Here is a 21,805-nt window from a genome sequence, read left to right as displayed (position 1 = left end):
TACAGGGTCCTTGAGGGTGCATGAAAGTTCGCCCAACCAGTCTACATGTGTTTTGTGGACTTGGAGAAGGCGTTCGACCGTGTCCCACAGGGAGTTCTGTGGAGCGTGCTTCGGGGGTACGTGGTACAGAGCCCCTTGATACAGGCAGTTGGGTCCCTGTACCACCGATGTCAGAGTTTGGTCCGCATTGCCGGCAGTAAGTCTGATTCGTTTCCAGTGAGGGTTGGACTCCACCAAGGCTGCTCTTTGTCACCGATTCTGTTCATAATTTTTATGGACAGAATTTCTAGGCGCAGTCGGGGCGATGAGGGGATCCGGTTTGGTGACCTCAGTATTTCATCTCTGCTTTTCGCAGATGATGTGGTACTGTTGGCTTCCTCAGGCCGTGATTTCCAACTCTCACTGGAGCGGTTCGCAGCCGAGTGTGAAGCGGTTGGGATGAAGATCAGCACCTCCAAATCTGAGACCATGGTTCTCAGTCGGAAAAGGGTGGAGTGCCCTCTCCACGTCGGGGAGGAGATCCTGCCCCAAGTGGAGGAGTTTAAGTATCTTGGGGTCTTGTTTACGAGTGAGGGGAGGATGAAGCGAGAGATCGACAGGCGGATCGGTGCAGCCTCCGCTGTGATGCGGACGCTGTATCAGTCTGTCGTGGTGAAGAGATTTACCGGTCGATCTACGTTCCTACCCTCACCTATGGTCACGAGTTGTGGGTCGTGACCGAAAGAACAAGATCTCGGATACAAGCGGCCGAAATGAGTTTCCTCCACAGGGTGTCTGGGCTCTCCCTTAGAGATAGGGTGAGAAGCTCGGCCATCCGGGAGGGACTCAGTGTCGAGCCGCTGCTCCTCCACGTAGAGAGGAGCCAGATGAGGTGGCTCGGGCATCTGTTTAGGATGCCTCCTGGACGCCTCCCAGGGGAGGTGTTCCGGGCATGTCCCACCGGCAGGAGGCCCAGAGGACGACCCAGGGCACGCTGGAGAGACTACGTCTCCCGGCTGGCCTGGGAACGCCTGGGCATCCCTCCGGCAGAGCTGGAAGATGTGGCTGGGGAGCGGGAAGTCTGGGCTTCCCTGCTGAAGCTGCTGCCCCGCGACCCGACCCCGGATAAGCGGCGGATAAAGGATGGATGAATGGATGAAATTTGGAATCGTACACATGCAAACATCCTAATCAGATGCCCGAGCCACCTCAGCTGGCCCCTCTCAACGTGGAGGAGCAGCGGCTCAACACTGAGTCTCTCCCGGATGGACGAGCTTCACACCCTATCTCTAAGGGAGAGCCTTGACACCCTGCGGAGGAAACTTATTTTGGCTGCTTGTATCCGACCCACAGCTCGTGACCATAGGTGAGGGTAGGAACGTAGATCGACCGGTAAATCGAGAGCTTCGCCTTTTGGCTCAGCTCCTCTTCACCACGTCAGACCTGATGCGGACGTTGCACCGATCCGCCTGTCGATCTTTCGCTCCATCCTCCCCTCACTTGTGAACAAGACCCCAAGATACTTAAACTCCTCCACTTGGGGCTGGATCTCTTCTCCGACCTGGTGAGGGCACTCCACCCTTTTCCGAATGAGAACATGGTCTCAGATTTGGAGGTGCTGATTTTCATCCCAAACGCTTCACACTCGGCTGTGAACCGCTCCAGTGAGAGTTGGAGATCACGGCTTGAAGAAGCCAACAATATTGCGTCATCTGCTAAAAGCAGAGATGCGATATTGAGGCCACCAATCCGGATACCCTCACTGCCTCGACTGCGCCTAGAAATTCTGTCCATAAAGGTTATGACCAGAATTGGTGACAAAGGGCAGCCTTGGCGGTGTCCAACCCTCACTGGAAACGAATCAGACTTACCGCCAGCAATGCGGACCAAACTCTGACATCGATGGTACAGGGACCGAAAGGCCCGTATTTGTGGGCTTAGTACCCCGTATTCCCAAAGCACACTCCACAGAATTCCCAGAGGGACACAGTCGAACGCCTTCTCCAAGTCCACAAAACACATGTAGACTGGTTGGGCGAACTCCCATGCACCCTCAAGGACCCTGTAGAGAGTGTAGAGCTGGTTCATTGTTCCGCGGCCAGGACGAAAACCTCACTGCTTCTCCTGGATCTGAGATTTGAACTCACGATGGACCCTCCAGTACCCCTGAGTAGACCTTACCAGAGAGGCTGAGGAGTGTAATTCCTCTGTAGTTGGAACACACCCTCCGGTCCCCCTTCTTAAAGAGAGGGACCACCACCCCGGTCTGCCAATCCAGAGGCACTGTCCCCAATGTTCATGCGATGTTATAGAAGCGCGTCAATCATGACAGCCCCACAACATCCAGAGCCTTTAGGAACTCTGGGCGGATCTCATCCACCCATGGGGCCTTGCCACCGAGGAGATTGTTAACTACCTCGGTTACTTCTGCCCCAGAGATAGGTGAGTCCACCTCTGAGTCCCCAGGCTCTGCTTCCTCAATGGTTAGCGTGTAAGTGGAATTGAGGAGGTCTTCGAAGTATTCTCCCCACCGACTCATAATGTCTGGAGTCGAGGTCAGCAGCACCCCATCTCCACTATAAACAGTGTTAATGGTGCACTGCTTACCCCTCCTGAGACGCCGGATGGTGTACCAGAATTTCCTCAAAGCCATCTGGAAGTCGTTTTCCATGGCCTCACAGAACTCCTCCCACGCCCGAATTCTTGCTTCAGCAACCACCAAAGCCGTATTCCGCTTGTCCAGTCGGTACCTGTTAGCTGCCTCCGGAGTCCCACAGGCCAGAAAGGCCCGATAGGACTCCTTCTTCAGCCTGACAGCATCCGGGTTCGGGGGTTGCCGCCACGACAGGCACCGACCACCTTACGTCCACAGCTTTGATTGGCTTCCTCAACAATGGAAGCACGAAACATGGTCCACTCAGACTCAATGTCCCCCGCCTCCCCCGGTACGTGGGCAAAGTTCTGCCGGAGGTGGGAGTTGAAACTCTCTCTGACAGGCGATTCTGCCAAGCGTTCCCAGCAGACCCTCACAATACGTTTGGGTCTGCCGGGTCGGACCGGCAGCTTCCCCGACCATCGGAGCCAACTCACCAACAGGTGGTGATCAGTTGACAGCTCCGCCCCTCTCTTCACCGAGTGTCCAAAACATACGGCCGCAAATCCGATGACATGACTACAAAGTCGATCATCGAACTGCGGCCTAGGGTGTCCTGGTGCCAAGTGCACATATGGACACCCTTATGTTTAAACATGGTGTTCGTTATGGACAATCCATGACGAGCACAGAAGTCCAATAACAGAACACCGCTCGAGTTCAGATTGGGGGGGCCATTCCTCCCAATCACGCCCTTCCAGGTCTCACTGTCATTACCCACGTGAACATTGAAGTCCCCCAACAGAACGAGGGAGTCTCCAGGGGGAGCGCTCTCCAGCACACCCTCTTAAGACTCCAAAAAGGGTGGGTACTCTGAACTGCTGTTTGGTGCATAAGCACAAACAACAGTCAGTACCCAACCCCCCACCTTAAGGCGGAGGGAGGCTACCCTCTCGTCCACCGGGGTAAACCCCAATGTACAGGCGCCAAGCCGGGGGGCAATAAGTATGCCCACACCTGCTCGGTGCTTCTCACCTTGGGCAACTCCAGAGTGGTAGAGTATCCAACCCCTCTCGAGAGGACTGATACCAGAGCTCGAGCTGTGTGTGGAGGTGAGTCCGACTATGTCAAGTCGGAACTTCTCTGCCTCACACACCAGGTCAGGCTCCTTCCCTGCCAGAGAGGTGACATTCTATGTCCCAAGAGCTAGTTTCTGTAGCCGGGGATCGGAGCACCAAGGTCTCTGCCTCTTGCCGCTGCCTGGCTCACAATGCACCAAACCCCTTTGGCCTCTCCCATAGTTGGTGAGCCCATGTGAAGGGGGACCCACGTTGCCTCTTCGGGCTGAACCTGGCCGAGCCCCGGCCACCAGGCGCTCGCCGACGAGCCCCACCTCCAGGCCTGGCTCCAGAGGGGGACCCCGGTGACCCGCGTCCGGGCAAGGGAAATCATGGTCCATATGTTGTGGTCATCATTGGGGTTCTTGGGAGCCATTCTTTGTCTGGACCCTCACCGAGGACCTGTTTGCCATGGGTGACCCTACCAGGGGCAAAAAAGCCCCCAACAACTTAGCTCCTAGGATCATTGGGACAGGCAAACCCCTCCACCACGATAAGGTGACATCTCATGGTCTATCCAACAGCATTTTTTTCTTAAACTGTTATGAAGGTCTAACAAAACGTTTAGGGACCTGCCAGGCTCACCAGGATGAGTTCCATGAAAACCTCAACAAAAAAAGTAGCTCCCGAAGGTTTTCGACATTTAAAAACAAAATTCGTAGATGTCACCATAGCTGGAATATAATTATTGATTTATTTGATAATGGGTTAAGTTGTCACTCCGCTACAAAGTACTCTGTTGCCATGTAGTTGTCGACAGTGGAATTACACCCAAAATAGGTGAGTGGCAATTTGGAAATTACCAGGGGTACACTCCAAGTTGACCCGTCCAAATTAATCTGGCGTTTAAGCCTGTTTAACTAGCACAAATGGAACTTTATAGGTGAGGAGTTTATCCTGAGTTAACGATTTCTGCAGTCATTGATGCAGTCTGCATATATTTCAGAAATCAGAATCAGAAATCAGAAATCCCTTTATTGTCATTGTACTCAAGTGTGCAACGAGATTAGAGAGCTCCCCTCTCCAGTGCAATACAACAATACTTCAGATAAATATATAAATTAGATAAATAAGAGAATAGTTAGTGCAATGGAAAGTAATACTGGATAGGATATGTAAAAACACATCACGTTGCTGTTCTGCAAGGTAAGGGTGGTCGTGTGTGTGTGAGAGAGTTTAGAATGGAGATGGCTCTTGGAAAGAAACTGTTTCTCAGTCTATTAGTCCTTGATTTGATGCACCTGTAGCGCCTGCCAGAGGGCATCAGGTCGAACAGGTGTGAGTATTATAATAGGCGAATGTGTTCACGATCCCGTGTATAACCCTTGTGTATTTTGAAGCAGCCACTGCACTGGCTTACCACTAACACACAATGAAAAATATTAATTAGCGTCTATGTGGTGGTGTAGGCTGATAATGTATCAAATTTACACATGGGCGTGTATTCTTTATTCTGTGCAATGAACCACTAATTTTACTGCTGTACTGAGAAGCCAAAAGAGGAGCGGAGTCTCTAATACAGTATATTGGTATGTCTGTATTCTATTGCTCCCAGGTGGCCAATGCACACGCACGAGTAGTAGCAGCACTATTTCCATTGAACTGAAGGGAAAATGTGGCAAAACGGCTTTCATCATTCTGTCAAATCACATCTATAAAAGTGAATCTGTGCCATCCGAGTTTGAATTTGAATTTCTACCACAGATTTATTGCGTTGAAATTTGAGAATTATTTTTTTTTAGCATTGAAAATCAACATCTCAAAATATTCAAGGTTAAAAATATTAAATTTACAAACGAAAATTTGCCTTAAAAAAACCCTGCAAAAAATATGCCTGCAAAAAAAATCTGCTACAAAGAAATCTGAAACAACATCCAGGTACCCAAGTAGAAGCAATTGATCCCCGTCTCAAATCCACCAACCAATCAGATTTTACTCTGCTGGGCATGTGCCGGAAGGAGAGGTCGGATCATGTTTCATAACGTGAGTGATGGTGCTGTGGTGCGGCTGTGTTTTCCCTTTGTGTTTGGAAAATTAAAGAAAAGTAGGATATAAACTTAGTACTTAACACGTTGCACTTTAAAACGACTTTTGAACAAAAGCCGCATTGAACTTTTATCAGTCCGGTAACTAAGCACCATTAAAACGCAATCAATGCCTCTGTCCAACCACAGTCTTGTGGCCAATGAGCTACAAGCTAATATGAGTTGTTTTATCGAACACCTACTTGTCATCAGAGCAAGTAACTTATTTTTTTCTTATGAAGAGCTGATGTGGGGAGAGTGCCCTGGGACCGCCAACAATTAGAAAGAAAATCACCTATCAAAAATAAATTACTTCATCATCATTCATTGTCATGTTTCTTCAATAATTACACAAATACAAGATTGGAGATCTGGATACAGTACAAACTGTATTTAGTGAAACAAAAAACTTGAGATTTTAGAGGAGCGTTTGTACCAATACTCAATAACTTTATGAGTGAACATCATTCGGTCTCAAAAGTCAAATCTGTCATGATCCGCGTCAGGCATGACAGGGGTTTTTGTATTGTTTTCGTGTCATGCGGTTTTGTTATTGTTTTCGTCACCTCCCTGCCATGTGCACTTTGTTTTTGTTTTGGTCAGCTGTGATAGCGCCTCCCCTCAGCACTCGTCCTCACCAGCCACGCACCTGTTCCCCGTTACCCTCATCACACACCTGTTTCCCATCTGCTCCCCTGATCACTCGGACTATTTAAGCTTCCCATACCGACAACGCAGTGTCGGGTCATTGCCGCACTTTCCGGACTTCCACGACCACGTTTGTTACTGTCAAGTTCATGCTCTCGTTCCCGTTACGTCCCTCAGCGTTTTGCCCCGGCTTCTGTTCCTCGTCCTCCTTTTCTGTTAGTCACGTTGTGGTCGCCCTTGTTCCCTAGCCCCATGCCACGTTGTTTGTCCTTGTTTGTTTCAGTTAATAAATTCCCTTCACGTTACTCACCTCTCTGCCTCCTCGCCTTTTGGGTCCACCTCCTCATCGCCGTAAGGCGAACCGTGACAGAATGACCCAACCGAGAAAGAAGGACCCAGCGAGGGGCTCGCGGCGGCGTCATGGACACCACCGCACGGACAACCTCCCTCAACCTGCCGATCACCTCAGCGCCACGTCTGCTACACTCCCCTCGTCTCCAGGTTACGTCATCGATGGTTTACCCGTCATTCCACCCCATCTGATCATCGACTCGGATCACGAGGACGATCTCGAGTATTTCTACCGTCTTCCAGACGCCCAGCGCAACCCGGACTCAATCAGTGACCAGATTTCTGAACTTCAGGCCCACCTTGCTAAACTGGAAGCTCGCATGGCCCAGAAAGAGGAGGAGCTGCTGACTGTACTGGCAAGGAGGGAGGAGGAGAACCTCGCCCAGAAGAGGACCCGGGAACTGGAAGCTCAGATCTCGGAGCTGCAGGAGGATCTGGAAGCGGAGAGACAGGCTCGCAACAAGGCAGATGAGGGGCGCAGAGACCTTGGAGAGGAGCTGGAAGCTCTCAAGACTGAGTTGGAGGACGTTTTAGACTCAACTGCAGCACAGCAAGAGCTACAGGTCAAATTTGGAGAGAGCGAACAGCAGAGGCGGGAGATGGCTGACAAGTTGGCCAAGATGCAGTCGGAGCTGGACAATACCAACAGTCTGCTGACTGAAGCCGAGGGCAGAAACATCAAAGTCAGCCAAGACCTGTGTTCAATGGAGTCGCAGCTGCAGGATGCACAGGAATTGCTTCAAGAGGAGACCCGCCAAAAGCTGAGCCTCTCCACTCGCTTGCGGCAGCAGGAGGATGAGCGGAACGCTCTGCGGAAGATGCTGGCTGAGGCAGAGGAGGGCAAGAGGAACGCGGAGAAGCAGGTCTCCTCACTTCAAGCCCAGCTGATCGACATGAAGAGGGCTGACGCTGATCAGGTTCCCCGTCGTGGCTGCGCCCGGCCCGAATGCTGCGCCCGGCCCGCAATCACCTCCACGTCAGCTGCAGCAACCCATGTCGCCGCCACGTCAGCTGCGCAGACCATGCCGCCTCCACGTCAGCTGCAGCAATCTACGCCGCTTCCTCACCAGCTGCAACCTCCAGAGTCCTGTACCGGCTCCTCACCAGCGGCCGAGCCCCCTTCCGGCGCCTCGGCCGAGTCCCAAGTACCCGATCCAGCGGAGCACGCTGTGTGTCCGTTTCAAGTCCAGGTTCAGGCGGAGCACTCCCTGCGTCCGCCTCAAGCTCATGTCCCGGCGGAGCACGTCCTGCGTCCGCCTCAAGCTCATGTCCCGGCGGAGCACGTCCTGCGTCCGTCTCAAGGTCAAGTCCACGTTCAGGCGGAGCACGTCCTGCGTCCGTCTCAAGATCAAGTTCACGTTCAGACGGAGCACATCCCGCATCCGTCCCAAGTTCACGTCCCGGCAGAGCACGTCCTGCGTCCGCCTCAAGCTTATGTCCCGACGGAGCATGTCCTGCGCCCGCCTCAAGTCCATGTTCAGGCGGAGCACTCCCTGCGTCCGTCCCAAGTTCACGTCCCGGCGGAGCACGTCCTGCGTCCGCCTCAAGCTCATGTCCCGGCGGAGCACGTCCTGCGTCCGTCTCAAGGTCAAGTCCACGTTCAGGCGGAGCACGTCCTGCGTCCGTCTCAAGATCAAGTCCACGTTCAGGCGGAGCACGTTCTGCGTCCGTCTCAAGATCAAGTCCACGTTCAGGCGGAGCACTCCCTGCATCCGTCCCAAGTTCACGTCCCGGCGGAGCACGTCCTGCGTCCGCCTCAAGCTCTTGTCCCGGCGGAGCACGTCCTGCGCCCGCCTCAAGTCCACGTTCAGGCGGAGCACTCCCTGCGTCCGTCCCAAGTTCACGTCCCGGCGGAGCACGTCCTGCGTCCGCCTCAAGCTCATGTCCCGGCGGAGCACGTCCTGCACCCGTCGCAAGTTCCTGTCTCGTCGACGCTCGACGACCAGCCGCCGATCCACGTTCCTGTCTCGGCGGGGCTCGACGACCAGCCGCCGATCCACGTTCCTGTCTCGGCGGGGCTCGACGGCCAGCCGCCGCTCCACGTTCCTGTCTCGGCGACGCTCGACGACCTGCCGCCGATCCACGTTCCTGTCTCGTCGACGCTCGACGACCAGCCGCCGATCCACGTTCCGGTCTCATCGACGCTCGACGACCAGCCGCCGCTCCACGTCCCTGACTCGGCGGGGCTGGACGACCAGCCGTCGCTCCAAGTTCCTGTCTCGGCTGCGCCCGGTCCGCCGCCGCTCCAAGCCTCTGCCTCGGCTGAGCCCCTCGACCCGCCGCCGCTTCTCGTCTTAGCCTCGGCGGCGCACTCGATGAGGCGATCTGGGCCTCCCGGACGCCCGCCTGAATGGCCACAGTCGGACTCCCTGGTTTGGCCTCCCGGACGCCCGCCCGAATGGCCACGACTGGACTTGCGGGTTCAGCCACCCGGACGGCCGCCTGAATGGCCACGAAAGGACGCGCTGGTCTGGCCTCCCGGACATCCGCCAGACCGGCTTCGATCACGGGTCGTTGACCCATCGCCCGACCCCTTCCGCCCACCCTCGTTTTTGGACATGGTTTTTCTTTTTGTTCTTTTTGTGGGACGTCTGGAATCCGTCCCTTAAGGGGGGGGTACTGTCATGATCCGCGTCAGGCATGACAGGGGTTTTTGTATTGTTTTCGTGTCATGCGGTTTTGTTATTGTTTTCGTCACCTCCCTGCCATGTGCACTTTGTTTTTGTTTTGGTCAGCTGTGATAGCGCCTCCCCTCAGCACTCGTCCTCACCAGCCACGCACCTGTTCCCCGTTACCCTCATCACACACCTCTCTGCCTCCTCGCCTTTTGGGTCCACCTCCTCATCGCCGTAAGGCGAACCGTGACAAAATCACACTTGGATGGGGACTACCTGCTTATACTGAAACACTTATACAGTGTTGTGAAAATACAATTTTGAGTATTAACAAATATTTGTTGTTAAATACTGCTCAATGACTTTATGATGGGACATCGACATGTTTCCAAAATGACATCACGAATGGATGGATACTACCTGCTTATACAACAACTCTTGTTTTATGAAAATTTAATTTCCTGTAATTTTCAGAATTTTTCATTGTTATTACTGCTCAGTAACTTCATAATGACACATCGTCATGTATGGTGACTACCTGCTTAAACTACAAATCATATTTGTAATGTATCATATAAATAAATCATAAATGTATGTACACATACAATTCTATTTGTCTTTGTATATATTATCTTTGAGTATCTTGTGTTCTGCTGCTGCTACTGTTTAAAAACATTGCAGGAAAATAAAAGCTTAATTGCAAGTAATTTGAAAACGACCTTATATCAGAAACAGTCAGATTGCCTGTATGTCAGAATGTGATACAAAATGATATTTTTTTTCCCCACTGATGGGCGAACCCACAGCTATAGCCCACATTCAAATATTTGGCTCATGGATGCTCTTCATTTGGTGGCGTTTCTCTTCGCTGCAATGACGGCAGCAAAAAAGGCTGTTAGAAAATCCTAATAGTATTGCTTACTCTGGAAAAAAATAAAACTGCATGCCATATATATATCAGAATCAGAATCAGAAATCCCTTTATGGTCATTGTACTCAAGTGTGCAACGAGATTAGAGAGCTCCCCTCTCCAGTGCAATACAACAATAATTCAGATAGAAATTGTTGGAGTTGGGTCACCGTGGAAATGAGAAGTAGTTAGTAAATCAACCTTTAAAAGCCAAACTTACTCCAATGCGTGTTTGTTTTTTTTAGCTCAAGAAGAAAAGGGTCAAAGACTCAACAACTGATTAGAGTTCCGATATTTAGTTTCTTCAATTTCTGGAGTTCAGGAAATAGTACAAAGACAGATATCTGGGCAGCTTTTTCTTAATCTCACGAGAAAACTGCACTCGGGGGAGCACAGTCAAAAAATGCGCGCCATCTTTCAGCCCAGCTTCAGTTTTTATAGGAGTTTTTTATGTCAAGGGTAATGTAGGTTGAATCGGTTGAATCGGTCGTCCTCGCTCCCTCCCACGGCACGGGTCCACGTCCAAGGGAAGGTTTTCCCCAGGTTAGTCATCGTCTGGATAGTTGATGATGGTCGATTCCCGTCTGGTCCCATAGACTGGCACGCCAAGGCTGGCCTTCTCCGGCGGGCCGTCCGTCCGTCTCTCGCTCTGCTAGCATTCTTCTGTAATCTTGTTGGTGTGCATGTGTGCGCGTGTATGTGCAAGTGTATGTGTGTGTATGGGGGTGTGTAGGTGCAAGTGTATGTATATGTGCCTGTGTATGTGCCTGTGTATGTGCAGGTGTATGTATCCGTGTCTGTGTGCACGCGCGTGTATGTGCAGGTGTATTCATATGTCTGTGTGTGTGTATGCGTATGTGCATGTGCTCCGATCTCCAATTGTTATGTCTTTCGGAATGTGTTTTTCTTTTGATAGCGTCTGTGTGAGTCCTCCAGTGCCCAATTTGGTATGTTTGCATCGCTACAGCCAATGTGGAGAATGTGCTTCGTCATATTTGTCCATGAAGTGCTGTGAGTGTGAGGGCAGCTCATGGAAATGCTATGTGCGCAAATCTATTCTCACTACTGAGAATTTCAATAAAGTTCACACATTTAAACTAAGTACTATAAATTTAGCATATGAGAATAATATAATAAATCAGTAAACAGCAGGCCTACAATCCCAGTCATTCTTGTGACCAGTGCTTCTAGTTTCATTTGATAAATGCTTCTTGTTTCATCAATGTTTAAAATATTCAGTAAATATGCACCTGCTAACTTTAATTATCGACATTCTGTCCTGCATGTGTTTAAAATAATGCCAGTAATCATAATAGAATCCTTCAATCCCCCTGTCTTACCATGAAAATGAAAACGCAACCCCCCCTGTCGACCTCACCCCCTAGTGGGGTCGATCCCAATCAAAGTTATATTAGACATCAAAAAGTAACAAATTAACTAGTGCTGTCCTGCAATTAAATTTCTTAACTAAATAATCGCAACACTACCATAATTAATTGCACTCAATCACCTTTTTCAACTTGTTTGTCAAGCTTGTATCAGTCATTCGAATAATATATTGTAATTAACGTAGACCCACCAAATGTTATATCTATATCTATTTCAATTCCCAGACTGTTGTAATAGCTTTCTTTGAATATAATCTAGACAGTGGCATCCTCACAGGCATTGCCCCCAGAAACAATTTTACAACGGATACATTTCGTTTTGCCGATAATCACTACAATCCAGCAGTGCTGGTTCGCAATAATGTCCTAATGATATCCAGCTAATATGGCACGATGTTCAAATTTGGTTTTGCAAGATGGGCAAATTATTCCTGAATTAAATAAAATTTAGTTCACTGAGTTCAAATATCTAACTGTTTAGAGATTACAAATTAAGCCCCGAGCTAACGCTCCAATTTTGACCGTTTTTTGACAAATCTTTAACGCAACCCAAATGAAATAGTTACCATTTATGATAAAAATTAAAAATAAAAATCCCAAAACTATAATAATGCAGATACCAAATTAAACAATTTTTTACGGGAAGAATAGGTGCTCTCCAAGACGTAGACAGCTCCAAGACCGCTGCAGTCTTCACCTCTTATTGTCTCCCGAATGCCTCCGTCCACCTCCAAGCTGTGCCAACTCTGATTCTGTCAACTGGGGCAGGGTGTAGAGACAGTAAAACAACTGGGGGAGCTGTGGAGCAGAGCCCGAAATCAGTTGGGCCCCGTGTCCACAACCCCTCCGGCAGAGACGCACACAGAGCTACCTCTCCCGAGTGACCCGTCTTGTGAAATTTTGAAATTTAGTGATGTTCCCAAAACCGAAGAATTTGTAGTGGGTGTTGAAATATGATATCCTGATACCGACGCGGAGTATTCAACAACTATGGGGCCTAGCTCTTTAGTATGAAGACGGGCATCGATCAATGTGATTTGTGGCTCGGCGAAAGTAAACAATTCATACCATCTCCGCTGCTCAGGGACAAGGCATGCACGCGAGGCAACGCCGGTAGACATAACAAATATATAATCCTAATGCAAGATGTACTCCTGACTAAATTTGGGTGAATGCATTTTTGATAAGTGCTATGTGCGCAAATCTATTCTCACTACTGAGAATTTCAATAAAGTTCACACATTTAAACTAAGTACGATAAATTTAGCATATGAGAATAATATCATAAATCAGTAAACATCAGGCCTACAATCCCAGTCATTCTTGTGACCCGTGCTTCTCGTTTCATTTGATAAATGCTTCTTGTTTCATCAATGTTTAAAATATTCTGTAAATATGCACCTGCTAACTTTATCGACATTCTGTCCTGCTTGTGTTTAAAATAATGCCAGTAATTGTAATAGAATCCTTCAATATATAAATTAGATAAATAAGAGAATAGTTAGTGCAATGGAAAGTAATACTGGATATGATATATAAAAACATCACGTTGCTGTTCTGCAAGGTAAGGGTGGTCGTGTGTGTGTGTGAGAGTTTAATTTATATATATATATATATATATATATATATATATATATATATATATATATATATATATATATATGTGTGTATGTATGTATGTATGTATGTATGTGCGTGCGTGCGTGCGTGCGCGCGTGTGTGCGGCGTGTGGTGTGTGTGCGTGTAGGTGCGCGTGTAGGTGCGCGTGTGTGTGCGTGTGTTTTTTGTTTTATTTGGTTTTGTTTTTAATTCCGCGCTGATTGACCAGGCATTGTATACGTGTCTTGTTCTAGTGTACTTGCCGTAGTTGGTGATCAAAGATGGCCTACTTTCTGCGAACCCTGACCACGGACATTGTATTTACAATGGACTAACGGTTCCGCTTACACGCTGTCGGGAGGAGTGACGCCACCGGCGGCCATTATACGTTGCCAATCTCTGAACTCACCTAATTTAAACAATTTGATTTCTTTACGGCATTTTCAGATTGTTTTTTGTTTCTTTAGTAAAAATTCCACCGTGTGTGGCATGCAGTTGTACCAATAGGACTGGGAAAACCGCTGCATGCACAACTAATGGTAAAAAGTTAATTAATAATTTTCTCTTTTAAGGTACTATATCGCTGCAGTTTACTTGAATATCCGCATGCCTCATGTTGTTGGATTCACCAACAATATAATGGAAGCAAAGCCCATTAGGACAAATTCTCAGTACAAATGTAATAAACCTACCCTATGGTGGATACAATTCACAATACTGAGATAATATACCCTCACTAGTCGACGCAAACAGTGAAGCTGGTCCTTAGGGTGTCATTATTCCATACAAGGATCTTAGCCTGAAACTTACAACAGTGTTTTCAGCGAAACGACAGAAGTTGTCCCTAATGGTGGCAACGTAATATGGCTGCCCTCAGGCTTCAGCTGTGTGGGGCGTATTGTAGTCGATTGTATATATTCAGTGACCCTGTCATCTTGCAGGGCTCGCAGATCGTGAATTGACAGACCACAAAACAAAGGCGGCACTAGGAGCACAAGACAGAAATACCATAAAGAGGAATGCCACTAAAGCAAGTTTCCCGAGCGATAGATGAGCGCAAAGCTGATCCTTCCACTCGACGTATCCGAGGTGAGTTCACTCACATTCTAATTCCTGGAGTGACGCCAGGTTCCGTCCGACGTTACGTTGACATATTTCAACATGTGCGCAACTAGCCGAGAACCTACATCATCGTGTATGTGTTTTGGGAGCATCAAATGCGACATGATTATGTTACTTTGACGAGCGAAACGAAAACAAACCCATGGCGACCAGCTTGATTTTTGCACACTGACACAGCCTATAGCAGGCATCACCAAATGGCGGATCCGGACCGCGGGATGGTTCGGACCGGACCCATGGCCAATCTATGATGAATTTTTTTCAGGGCGCATTCGTAAACGTTGGCGCTGCAATTCTAGTAAATACGGAAAAGGCGTCACTGATTTGAGCCAATCAAATCTTTTGTTTACGATCCACTGCCAATTGCGCAGCAGACCGGAAAAGAGTGCTGCTGACAGAATGCCTTGCTAAAAAGTTAGCGCGGTCGATGCGTCTTGTTTGAAATGAACGGACGGAGAAATTTGGCTTCGTTCTGGCTGCAGCCAATTCAAAACCAGTGTGCATCATATGTTCCGAAACCGTCGCAACATTGCGAAGCGAAACAAAGCACCGCCCTTTTGTGCACAGTTATCCGCTGACGTTTGATGTGAGCGCATGCAAAAACATCGAACCTCGAGTGCAGTACAACAGATTTTTACATTTTCGTTTACATCCCAGCGGCATGCAAACGAATATTCAGTAAAAGTATCATGGATTTTGGGGAAACATAAAAAAACGTTCAAGTGATGGGGAAGTTGTGAAGGAGTGCTTAAATGTGGTTGCACAAACATTATTTAAAGGAAAACACAAAACCCAGATGTGTGAAATAATCTACCAAATCCCAATGGCCCTGACTCCGTTCCAACCCAGATTTAAGTCACTGGCAGGGCAGTCACAAACTCATTTTTCTCATTAAGAGAAGTTAAAAAAATATTCAAAAGAAAAAGTGGTGTCAAAGCTAATTTTGAATTAGTTTTTCATGAGGACAGCCATTTTTATTGATTGTGTACTGAACATGTTGACCTGTTTTACTCGTATAATTAGGCTTTCCGTTTTTTTTAGGCTGATAACTCTTTGATTTGAAAAAAAAAGGTAAAAGATGTTAACTCAATGCTTAGCACTTGATATATTTCTGCAGGAGATATTGTACTGTTTTTTCCTGGAAGTGGCACCCTTAAATTCCTGGAGCCACATTTTCTTGAATGTGAAATAAACGCCTTATATTTGTTTGACTGGCAAAGGTGTTTAATGGGAACATTGCTAAATATTTAGTATATAAGTGTGCTCTGTTGAAAATGACTAAATATTGAAACTATATAAAAATGTGAACATAGGCTAGACATTTCGGGAAGTTGGACTTTGGTTCGGACCTTTTAATTGGAAGAAATTTTCGTTGTGGACCTCTGTGACTTTTAATTGAATACCTCTGGCCTATAGGAACCTATAGTCGTCACGTGCGAGGACCTCCTTATTTGGTCCTCAAACTGCCCTTTCTGCGCTTCACTTTTAGCTCGGAATAGAAACTTTGCGCCGTTTGAATAAGGAGTTATTGGTGTCATATTGTTGCTGTCGATTTGCTCCTGTCGTCCACAAGCCTTTAGGCATGGCCGGCCGGCGCTAACCCTTTGGGTGCCCGTGAGGGATATATATGACTGTTGCGTGGATCTATACATACAGTTTCGAGTTGCCTGTTAAAAATTTTAGTTAGTAATGTAATCAAAGTGCCTTGAAATTAAAGTAATGTAACTTGAATACATTACTTTTGAATTGCTCCAATATCAGATATGTTGAAACAAATGAATAAATCAAACGCAACTCAATATGATGTTTATTTTCAGGCATATCTAAGTTTTTTTCCATCTAATTGCTGTTTAATATGCATGGTTTGTACAAGTTGCGGGCGTAGAACTAGCATGCTAGCGGTTTGCGCTCCTCCATGCTAACAAGCAGTCCGGACGATTTTTACAGTTGACAGATTTCTTTGTCAATTTTATGTAAGATGAATAAGTCCTATAGTGAGTACGATCCAAAAGATTCACCCTCCATTCACTTCCAGTCTCTTTTGAAAACGATTGCTCTAAAACCAACACATATCCAGCCAGCCCTGACCTGTCTCAGTCTTTTAACCTTTGGCCAACAAAATCTTTTACGTGAGATGGCCATCGAGGTTTATGCCCAGTTTTTCACTCTGTGAAATCTTGTTTGGCCCGCAAGTTTAGAGAGCGGCAAGGACTCGACTGAGCGATCTCTCTCTCCCTCATATTAAAAATGTCATTCTGAGGAAAAGAAAATACACATTTTTATTAAATGTACCCATAATCTTATTTGAGCTGTAATCTGTAATTTTCTTACCCTCCAGTGTTACTCCCACCAAGACAAGACACCAAACTAAATTGATAAAATTGAAAATCCAAGCCAATGGCATTTTCCTGAAAAAAAAAAACAAACGAACATAAAATAAGCTTGTTATTAAAAAGTGGTCCATTCTGACAGGATTTAAACATTAGTGATTGAAAAATTACAGGATAACAAAAAGACCGCTAGCTAGAAACGTGTTTTCAAATTGGGTCAGACAGCAGTATCAGCGAGAACAATTGAAACGGAGTGACAAAATCACTGGCAAAAAGACAGAATGTTGTATTACTAAAAAATAACAAAGAGCACAATTAGCCAGTAGTATAAGCAAATGAAGTGGTTAAAATTTAGTTTTTTGTTCACAAGTAGTTAATCAATGAAGCCCAACGGTTTTTGTTCAAAGCTGAGGGAAGTATGTCATTTTGTACGGGCAGAAATACATTTCTAAATGTCTGCACATTTTGTTTGACAATAGTCAATTCCAAAATCGATCCAAAACATTTTCAGAGGATCCTTCACAACAACAATCTCTTTTTTTTTCTGTAGTAGCGGAAACACTTGGCCTGGGCAGAATCTGTGTGTTCTTTACTTTTATTGTTAATCAAATAGCAGCCAGTTTCTATGACAAGTTCCTGCCAATGACTTTGGCACTTCCTTGTGTCCCACAGACATCCAGCGGCCAATTGGTGGCCGAGGAGCGCTCGCGCCACCTCACGTCAAGGTCGAAGAGGAGGAGGCCGACATGGGGGTGGTGAATAGTGAAGACGGCGCTCTCAAAGCGGACGAGCTCGCATCAACACCGTCTGACGGCGACGGCACGCGACCAGATTGCCACACAGCGTCCAAAGGCTCCCGAAAGCACGTCAGGCGTGGCGCCGCAGGGAACGTGCGCTTTTCCTGCTTGCTGTGCAGCCAAAGCTATGCGTACAAGTGCAATTTGACTCTACACATGAAAAGGCACACCGGAGAAAAACCCTTCAGTTGTTCTGTGTGCGGCCAAGGATTTATCCAGAAGGTGTCACTGATGGCGCACGCGGCCGCCCACACGGGAGAAAAACCTTTTTCCTGCGCCATCTGCGGCAAAAGCTTCTTGTATAAAAATAATTTGAAGGCGCACATGTGCACGCATGGCCAAAAGCCCTTCGCGTGCACGCTGTGTGGAAAGCGATTCACCCAAAAAGTCAACATGGAATCGCACGCGCGGATCCACACGGGTGAGAAACCTTTCGCCTGCTCGTTTTGCGGCAAGCGGTTCACCCACAAGCCCAACATGGTGGCGCATGCGAGGATCCATGCGGGAGAGAAGCCCTTCGTATGCTCGCTTTGCGGCCAAGGGTTTGCCCAAAAGGCGGCGCTGACGGCGCACACGGAATCACACACAGGCCAGAAAGCCTTCGTCTGTGCGGTTTGCGGAAAAACCTTCTGTAAGAAGCCAAGCTTGGTGTCGCACACAAGAACACACACAGGCGAAAAGCCTTTCGCCTGCTCGCTGTGCGGCCAGAGCTTTGCCCAGAAGGTCACGCTGGTGGCGCACACACGCACGCATACGGGAGAGAAACCCTTTGCGTGTTCCTTTTGCCATAAAGCCTTCACTCAAAAGTCGCACATGGTGGCCCACGTGAGAATCCACACGGGAGAAAGACCCTTCAGCTGCTCCATCTGCGGCCAAAGCTTTACTCAAAAAGTCTCGTTGACCGGACACAAGCGAGTCCACGCGGGGGACAAACCTTTTACCTGTTCCCTGTGTGAAAAGCGTTTCCCCTACAAGTGTAATTTGACTGCGCACATGCACACGCACGCGTAGCAGGGATAATAACATGAGACGGAGGGAGTCGAACACCGTTCATTGACAATCCATCGAGAAGCAAGTCCCGCGGCATCAGATTCAAGACCAGACGGCGGGGCCCCCTGAGCAAAAGTTTAACTGCCTTCGTCACTCGTTTCTCACCAAATGTTTTGCCTTCAAGTCTTGGAACATGACAACCTGTTGTTTGGCCCCGGATCAACAATTGCCGGCATTTGGAAAAGAGTTGCATAGAGCGTGGTGGACGCCATCTCGCAAAAAGTTGGCACGCCTCTGTCGGCCTGCCGCTTACGCGGAACCAATCATGGGTTCAGTTTTTCTTCTTTTGGAAAAAGTATTTGAAACTTGGAAAAGATGCACTGTCATATAAGAAATGAATTTCATGTTTGCACTTCTCGCTTATCAACAGCCAATTTTGAAGACGGATATGTTTTTGCATTGGTTTAATAAATCCAATTCAAGTAAGACAACCGGAATTCTGTTTATTCATGACCAAACGCAAGTTTGGAGCTGCTGCATGAAAAAAAAAAAAAATCTATCTATCTACCTATCTACCTACCTATCTATCTATCTATCTATCTAAATATATATATCAGTGGAGGGCCGTGCATTTCACACGTAGTGAAGTCCTACTTAGTCCAACTTGAATGAATCCCCCTCATATTACAATCATTTATGACACCACGGCTGGACAAATAATATAAAGAAACACACTTATGCAGTACTAGGTGTCTGTTGGACGACTTAGCTTCTCTTGAAAGGTCCATCTTGAAAATGGCCTTGCAAGGATATCTGCAATTAAATCCACACGTTTCCGTCCTTCGGCCATTGTGGTTTAAAAAAGCAAGAATAAATAGATTTTCGAACGGGAGTAAGTATCCAATCACAAGACGTGTTCATTACCTTCAAAGTGAGGCCTGCAAGAAGGCTCACTTTAACGAACTTGTGATCTGATTGGCTATCGCAACTACTACTACTACTACTCTGAACGCCCATTGACTCACACAGAACAGACACCCGCACAATTGTATCTGACGGCCTTGGACAAGTCACCCTCTCTTCTCTTTTGTAATTTTTTTTATACAATAATCAAACAGCCTCTCTCTTACAAATCACCATAGGTGGCAGTTTCTGTACATTACCATGGCAACCAAGCATGTGGTTGGGCTTGATGCGTTTGTTCTGATGGTTAGACGGCACCGTATCTTAATAAAACAAAAGCACCAAGACCTCGTCGAAAATGTTCAATTTTCAATTCTTTTCAAGCGTGACTGCCCTCTGTCGAATAGTGACAGGAGAAACGCTTCTCCCGGCTGATCATTAGTTGATAGTTCGAGCTGGTCTTCAAACCCGTGCCTTTTACGTCGTCTTTCACGCCCACCCATCACCCTTTAACATATGCCTGCTGTCAACAGTAATGTCCGCCTTTCTTCTATATAAGCAGTGTTGGCACGAAATGCTACCAGTCAATCCAGTGGAGCGCTCATGAAAGTAACATATTTTACACATTTATTAACTCAAAAGTCCACACATTCGGCGCTCTGCATCATAATTTGCCCTGTCCATTTTGGAGAAAATGTCCGACTTTTAGATTTTACTATGCAACTTCTCAGGAGACATGTCTTACACAGCTGATGCAAACTGATACTGGTTAAGTTTAACAGTAATTATTGATCATTTAAAGTTGATCCTAGTGACACAATTACGAAATCATCTGCAAAAGTGATGCTGAATCTTTCCCTTGGATGATTCATGATGACACTCATGGCTCAGTGGTAATGGTCGTCTCAGTCCCTGGCCATTGTGACCAAGTCGAAGTGTCCTTGAGAAAGATACTGAACTCCAGTTGCTGCTGATGCTGCGTCATCAGGAGGTAAATGAGTTACCGGTGTGATGCGATTTGAGTGCCGAAGGTCGAAAAGCGCGCTACAAGTTACAGCTCCATTTTTTTCAAACAAATAAAAGCGTTCAGCGGACACATCCCTGTTGGCATCCAATGGATGATAAAAGAACATCTGATAAAACACCATAAGGTGTCACTTGTTGAGGGCTATCTGTTCAAAAGTCCATCAACCAGCAAACTAGACCGTATAGTTAACATTGTGGGTGCTGGTGAGCCAAACTGTTAAAATGTGAGCTTGTATGCAATTAAAAGCTGAATAGAAAGCAATCAAAAGCAACCTTACAAACATCCTCACACCATCCAGATGGCTTTGTACAATATTCAAGAGGGTGCATACATCATCTTCAACACCCCTACCGGCCCTAAAAGCAAATTGGAAAGGATCCAATATATCCTTTTCAAATCTATAATCTCAGTTGTGATAGTTTTTTTTTTTTTTTTTTGCAACGCCTTCAAGACCGCGGAAATACAAGCTGCAGATCTGAAGTCATGAAGAGAATTGGCACCGGAACAATGATGGAGTCCTTCCAGAGCCAAGAAACCTTGTGAAGATGAAAAGACTTCTCAAAAATGGAGGAAAGATCTTGGTCAGCTGTTCAGTACAGTTCTTCAGGAGATGACCACTAATTTTGTTTGGACGAGGTCTTTTTTGTTCTTTCACTAAACTAAACTAATTCACTGTTAATATGGATGGGTGTTTGTATTCCTGACATTTTGCGTGTGTCGGGGTGTGTGTGTGTGTGTGTGTGTGTGATAGTGGGGGGAGGGGTGTCTCAATATATAGAGAATTCTCCACTAAAATCATGAATATTAAAATGATTATAAAAATGTTTAAATCATTTGCAAGTTCGAGGTCTGACTTGACTTGCAGCAAGAGAAATGGGGTGCTGTTTGGAGCGCATTCCCATAATGGATTTTATTCCCTCCCAAGCAGGGCGTGTGATCTCTATGCTCATCATAGTTAGCACCTTCATGCAAGTGTTGACTGAAGGAAGGCAAATAAGCTTTTGTTTTGTTTAGTTTTTTTCTTTGTGTGCTGCAGGTCCCAGAGAATGTGGGCTTTCCCTCCATGAGATAACATGCCATAAGATGATGTGAACGTGCATTTGTGCTCTAGGCCTGCTCAGCTCAGTTGGACACGAGGTGGAATGTGTTCAATTGACGCTTAGAATAAAAAAATAAATTAACATTTTTTTTTTTTTTTAAAGTTCCTTCTTTTGAAGAGAAACGCTTTTAATTCACAAGCACGTGTATTTTGTATTGTGGTAAAAATCAAATCAACTCTGATTCAACGAAAGGAATGAATGAAAATGTAAACTGAAGTCTTTCTACGTTCACGTCTTTTCTTAATTATGAATTGAATACCATTTCATTCTAAGTTTTAGCTATTGATTAGTTTTCTTGGTATTTAGTTTGT

The 21,805-nt window shown here is 46.8% G+C and overlaps 1 protein-coding gene across 1 annotated transcript; it reads left to right on the top strand.

Moving 5' to 3' along the window:
- The first annotated feature begins 13,560 nt into the window (after positions 1-13,560).
- LOC148344767 (uncharacterized) lies at positions 13,561-18,949 on the top strand. The gene is made up of 3 exons (XM_088307039.1): positions 13,561-13,764; positions 14,167-14,314; positions 17,350-18,949. The coding sequence occupies exons 2-3, from the start codon at positions 14,245-14,247 to the stop codon at positions 18,483-18,485; spliced, it is 1,206 nt and encodes a 401-aa protein (XP_088163165.1). The 5' UTR covers positions 13,561-13,764; positions 14,167-14,244; the 3' UTR covers positions 18,486-18,949.
- The last annotated feature ends 2,856 nt before the right edge of the window (positions 18,950-21,805 follow it).

The sequence above is a fragment of the Idiotropiscis lumnitzeri genome, chromosome 1, assembly GCF_059441095.1.
Source record: "Idiotropiscis lumnitzeri isolate Australia: NSW breed Sydney's pygmy pipehorse chromosome 1, RoL_Ilum_1.0, whole genome shotgun sequence".
Classification (NCBI taxonomy): domain Eukaryota; kingdom Metazoa; phylum Chordata; class Actinopteri; order Syngnathiformes; family Syngnathidae; genus Idiotropiscis; species Idiotropiscis lumnitzeri.
Note: the sequence above shows the minus strand (reverse complement) of the source record. Positions and strands in the feature narration are given on the sequence as shown.

Bases quoted from the DNA above. Each gene is read 5' to 3' on its own strand.
- LOC148344767 (XM_088307039.1), top strand. From the start codon at position 14,245: ATGCCACTAAAGCAAGTTTCCCGAGCGATAGATGAGCGCAAAGCTGAT. The intron at 14,315-17,349 runs GTGAGTTCACTC...TGTGTCCCACAG, and splicing joins TTCCACTCGACGTATCCGAG to ACATCCAGCGGCCAATTGGT.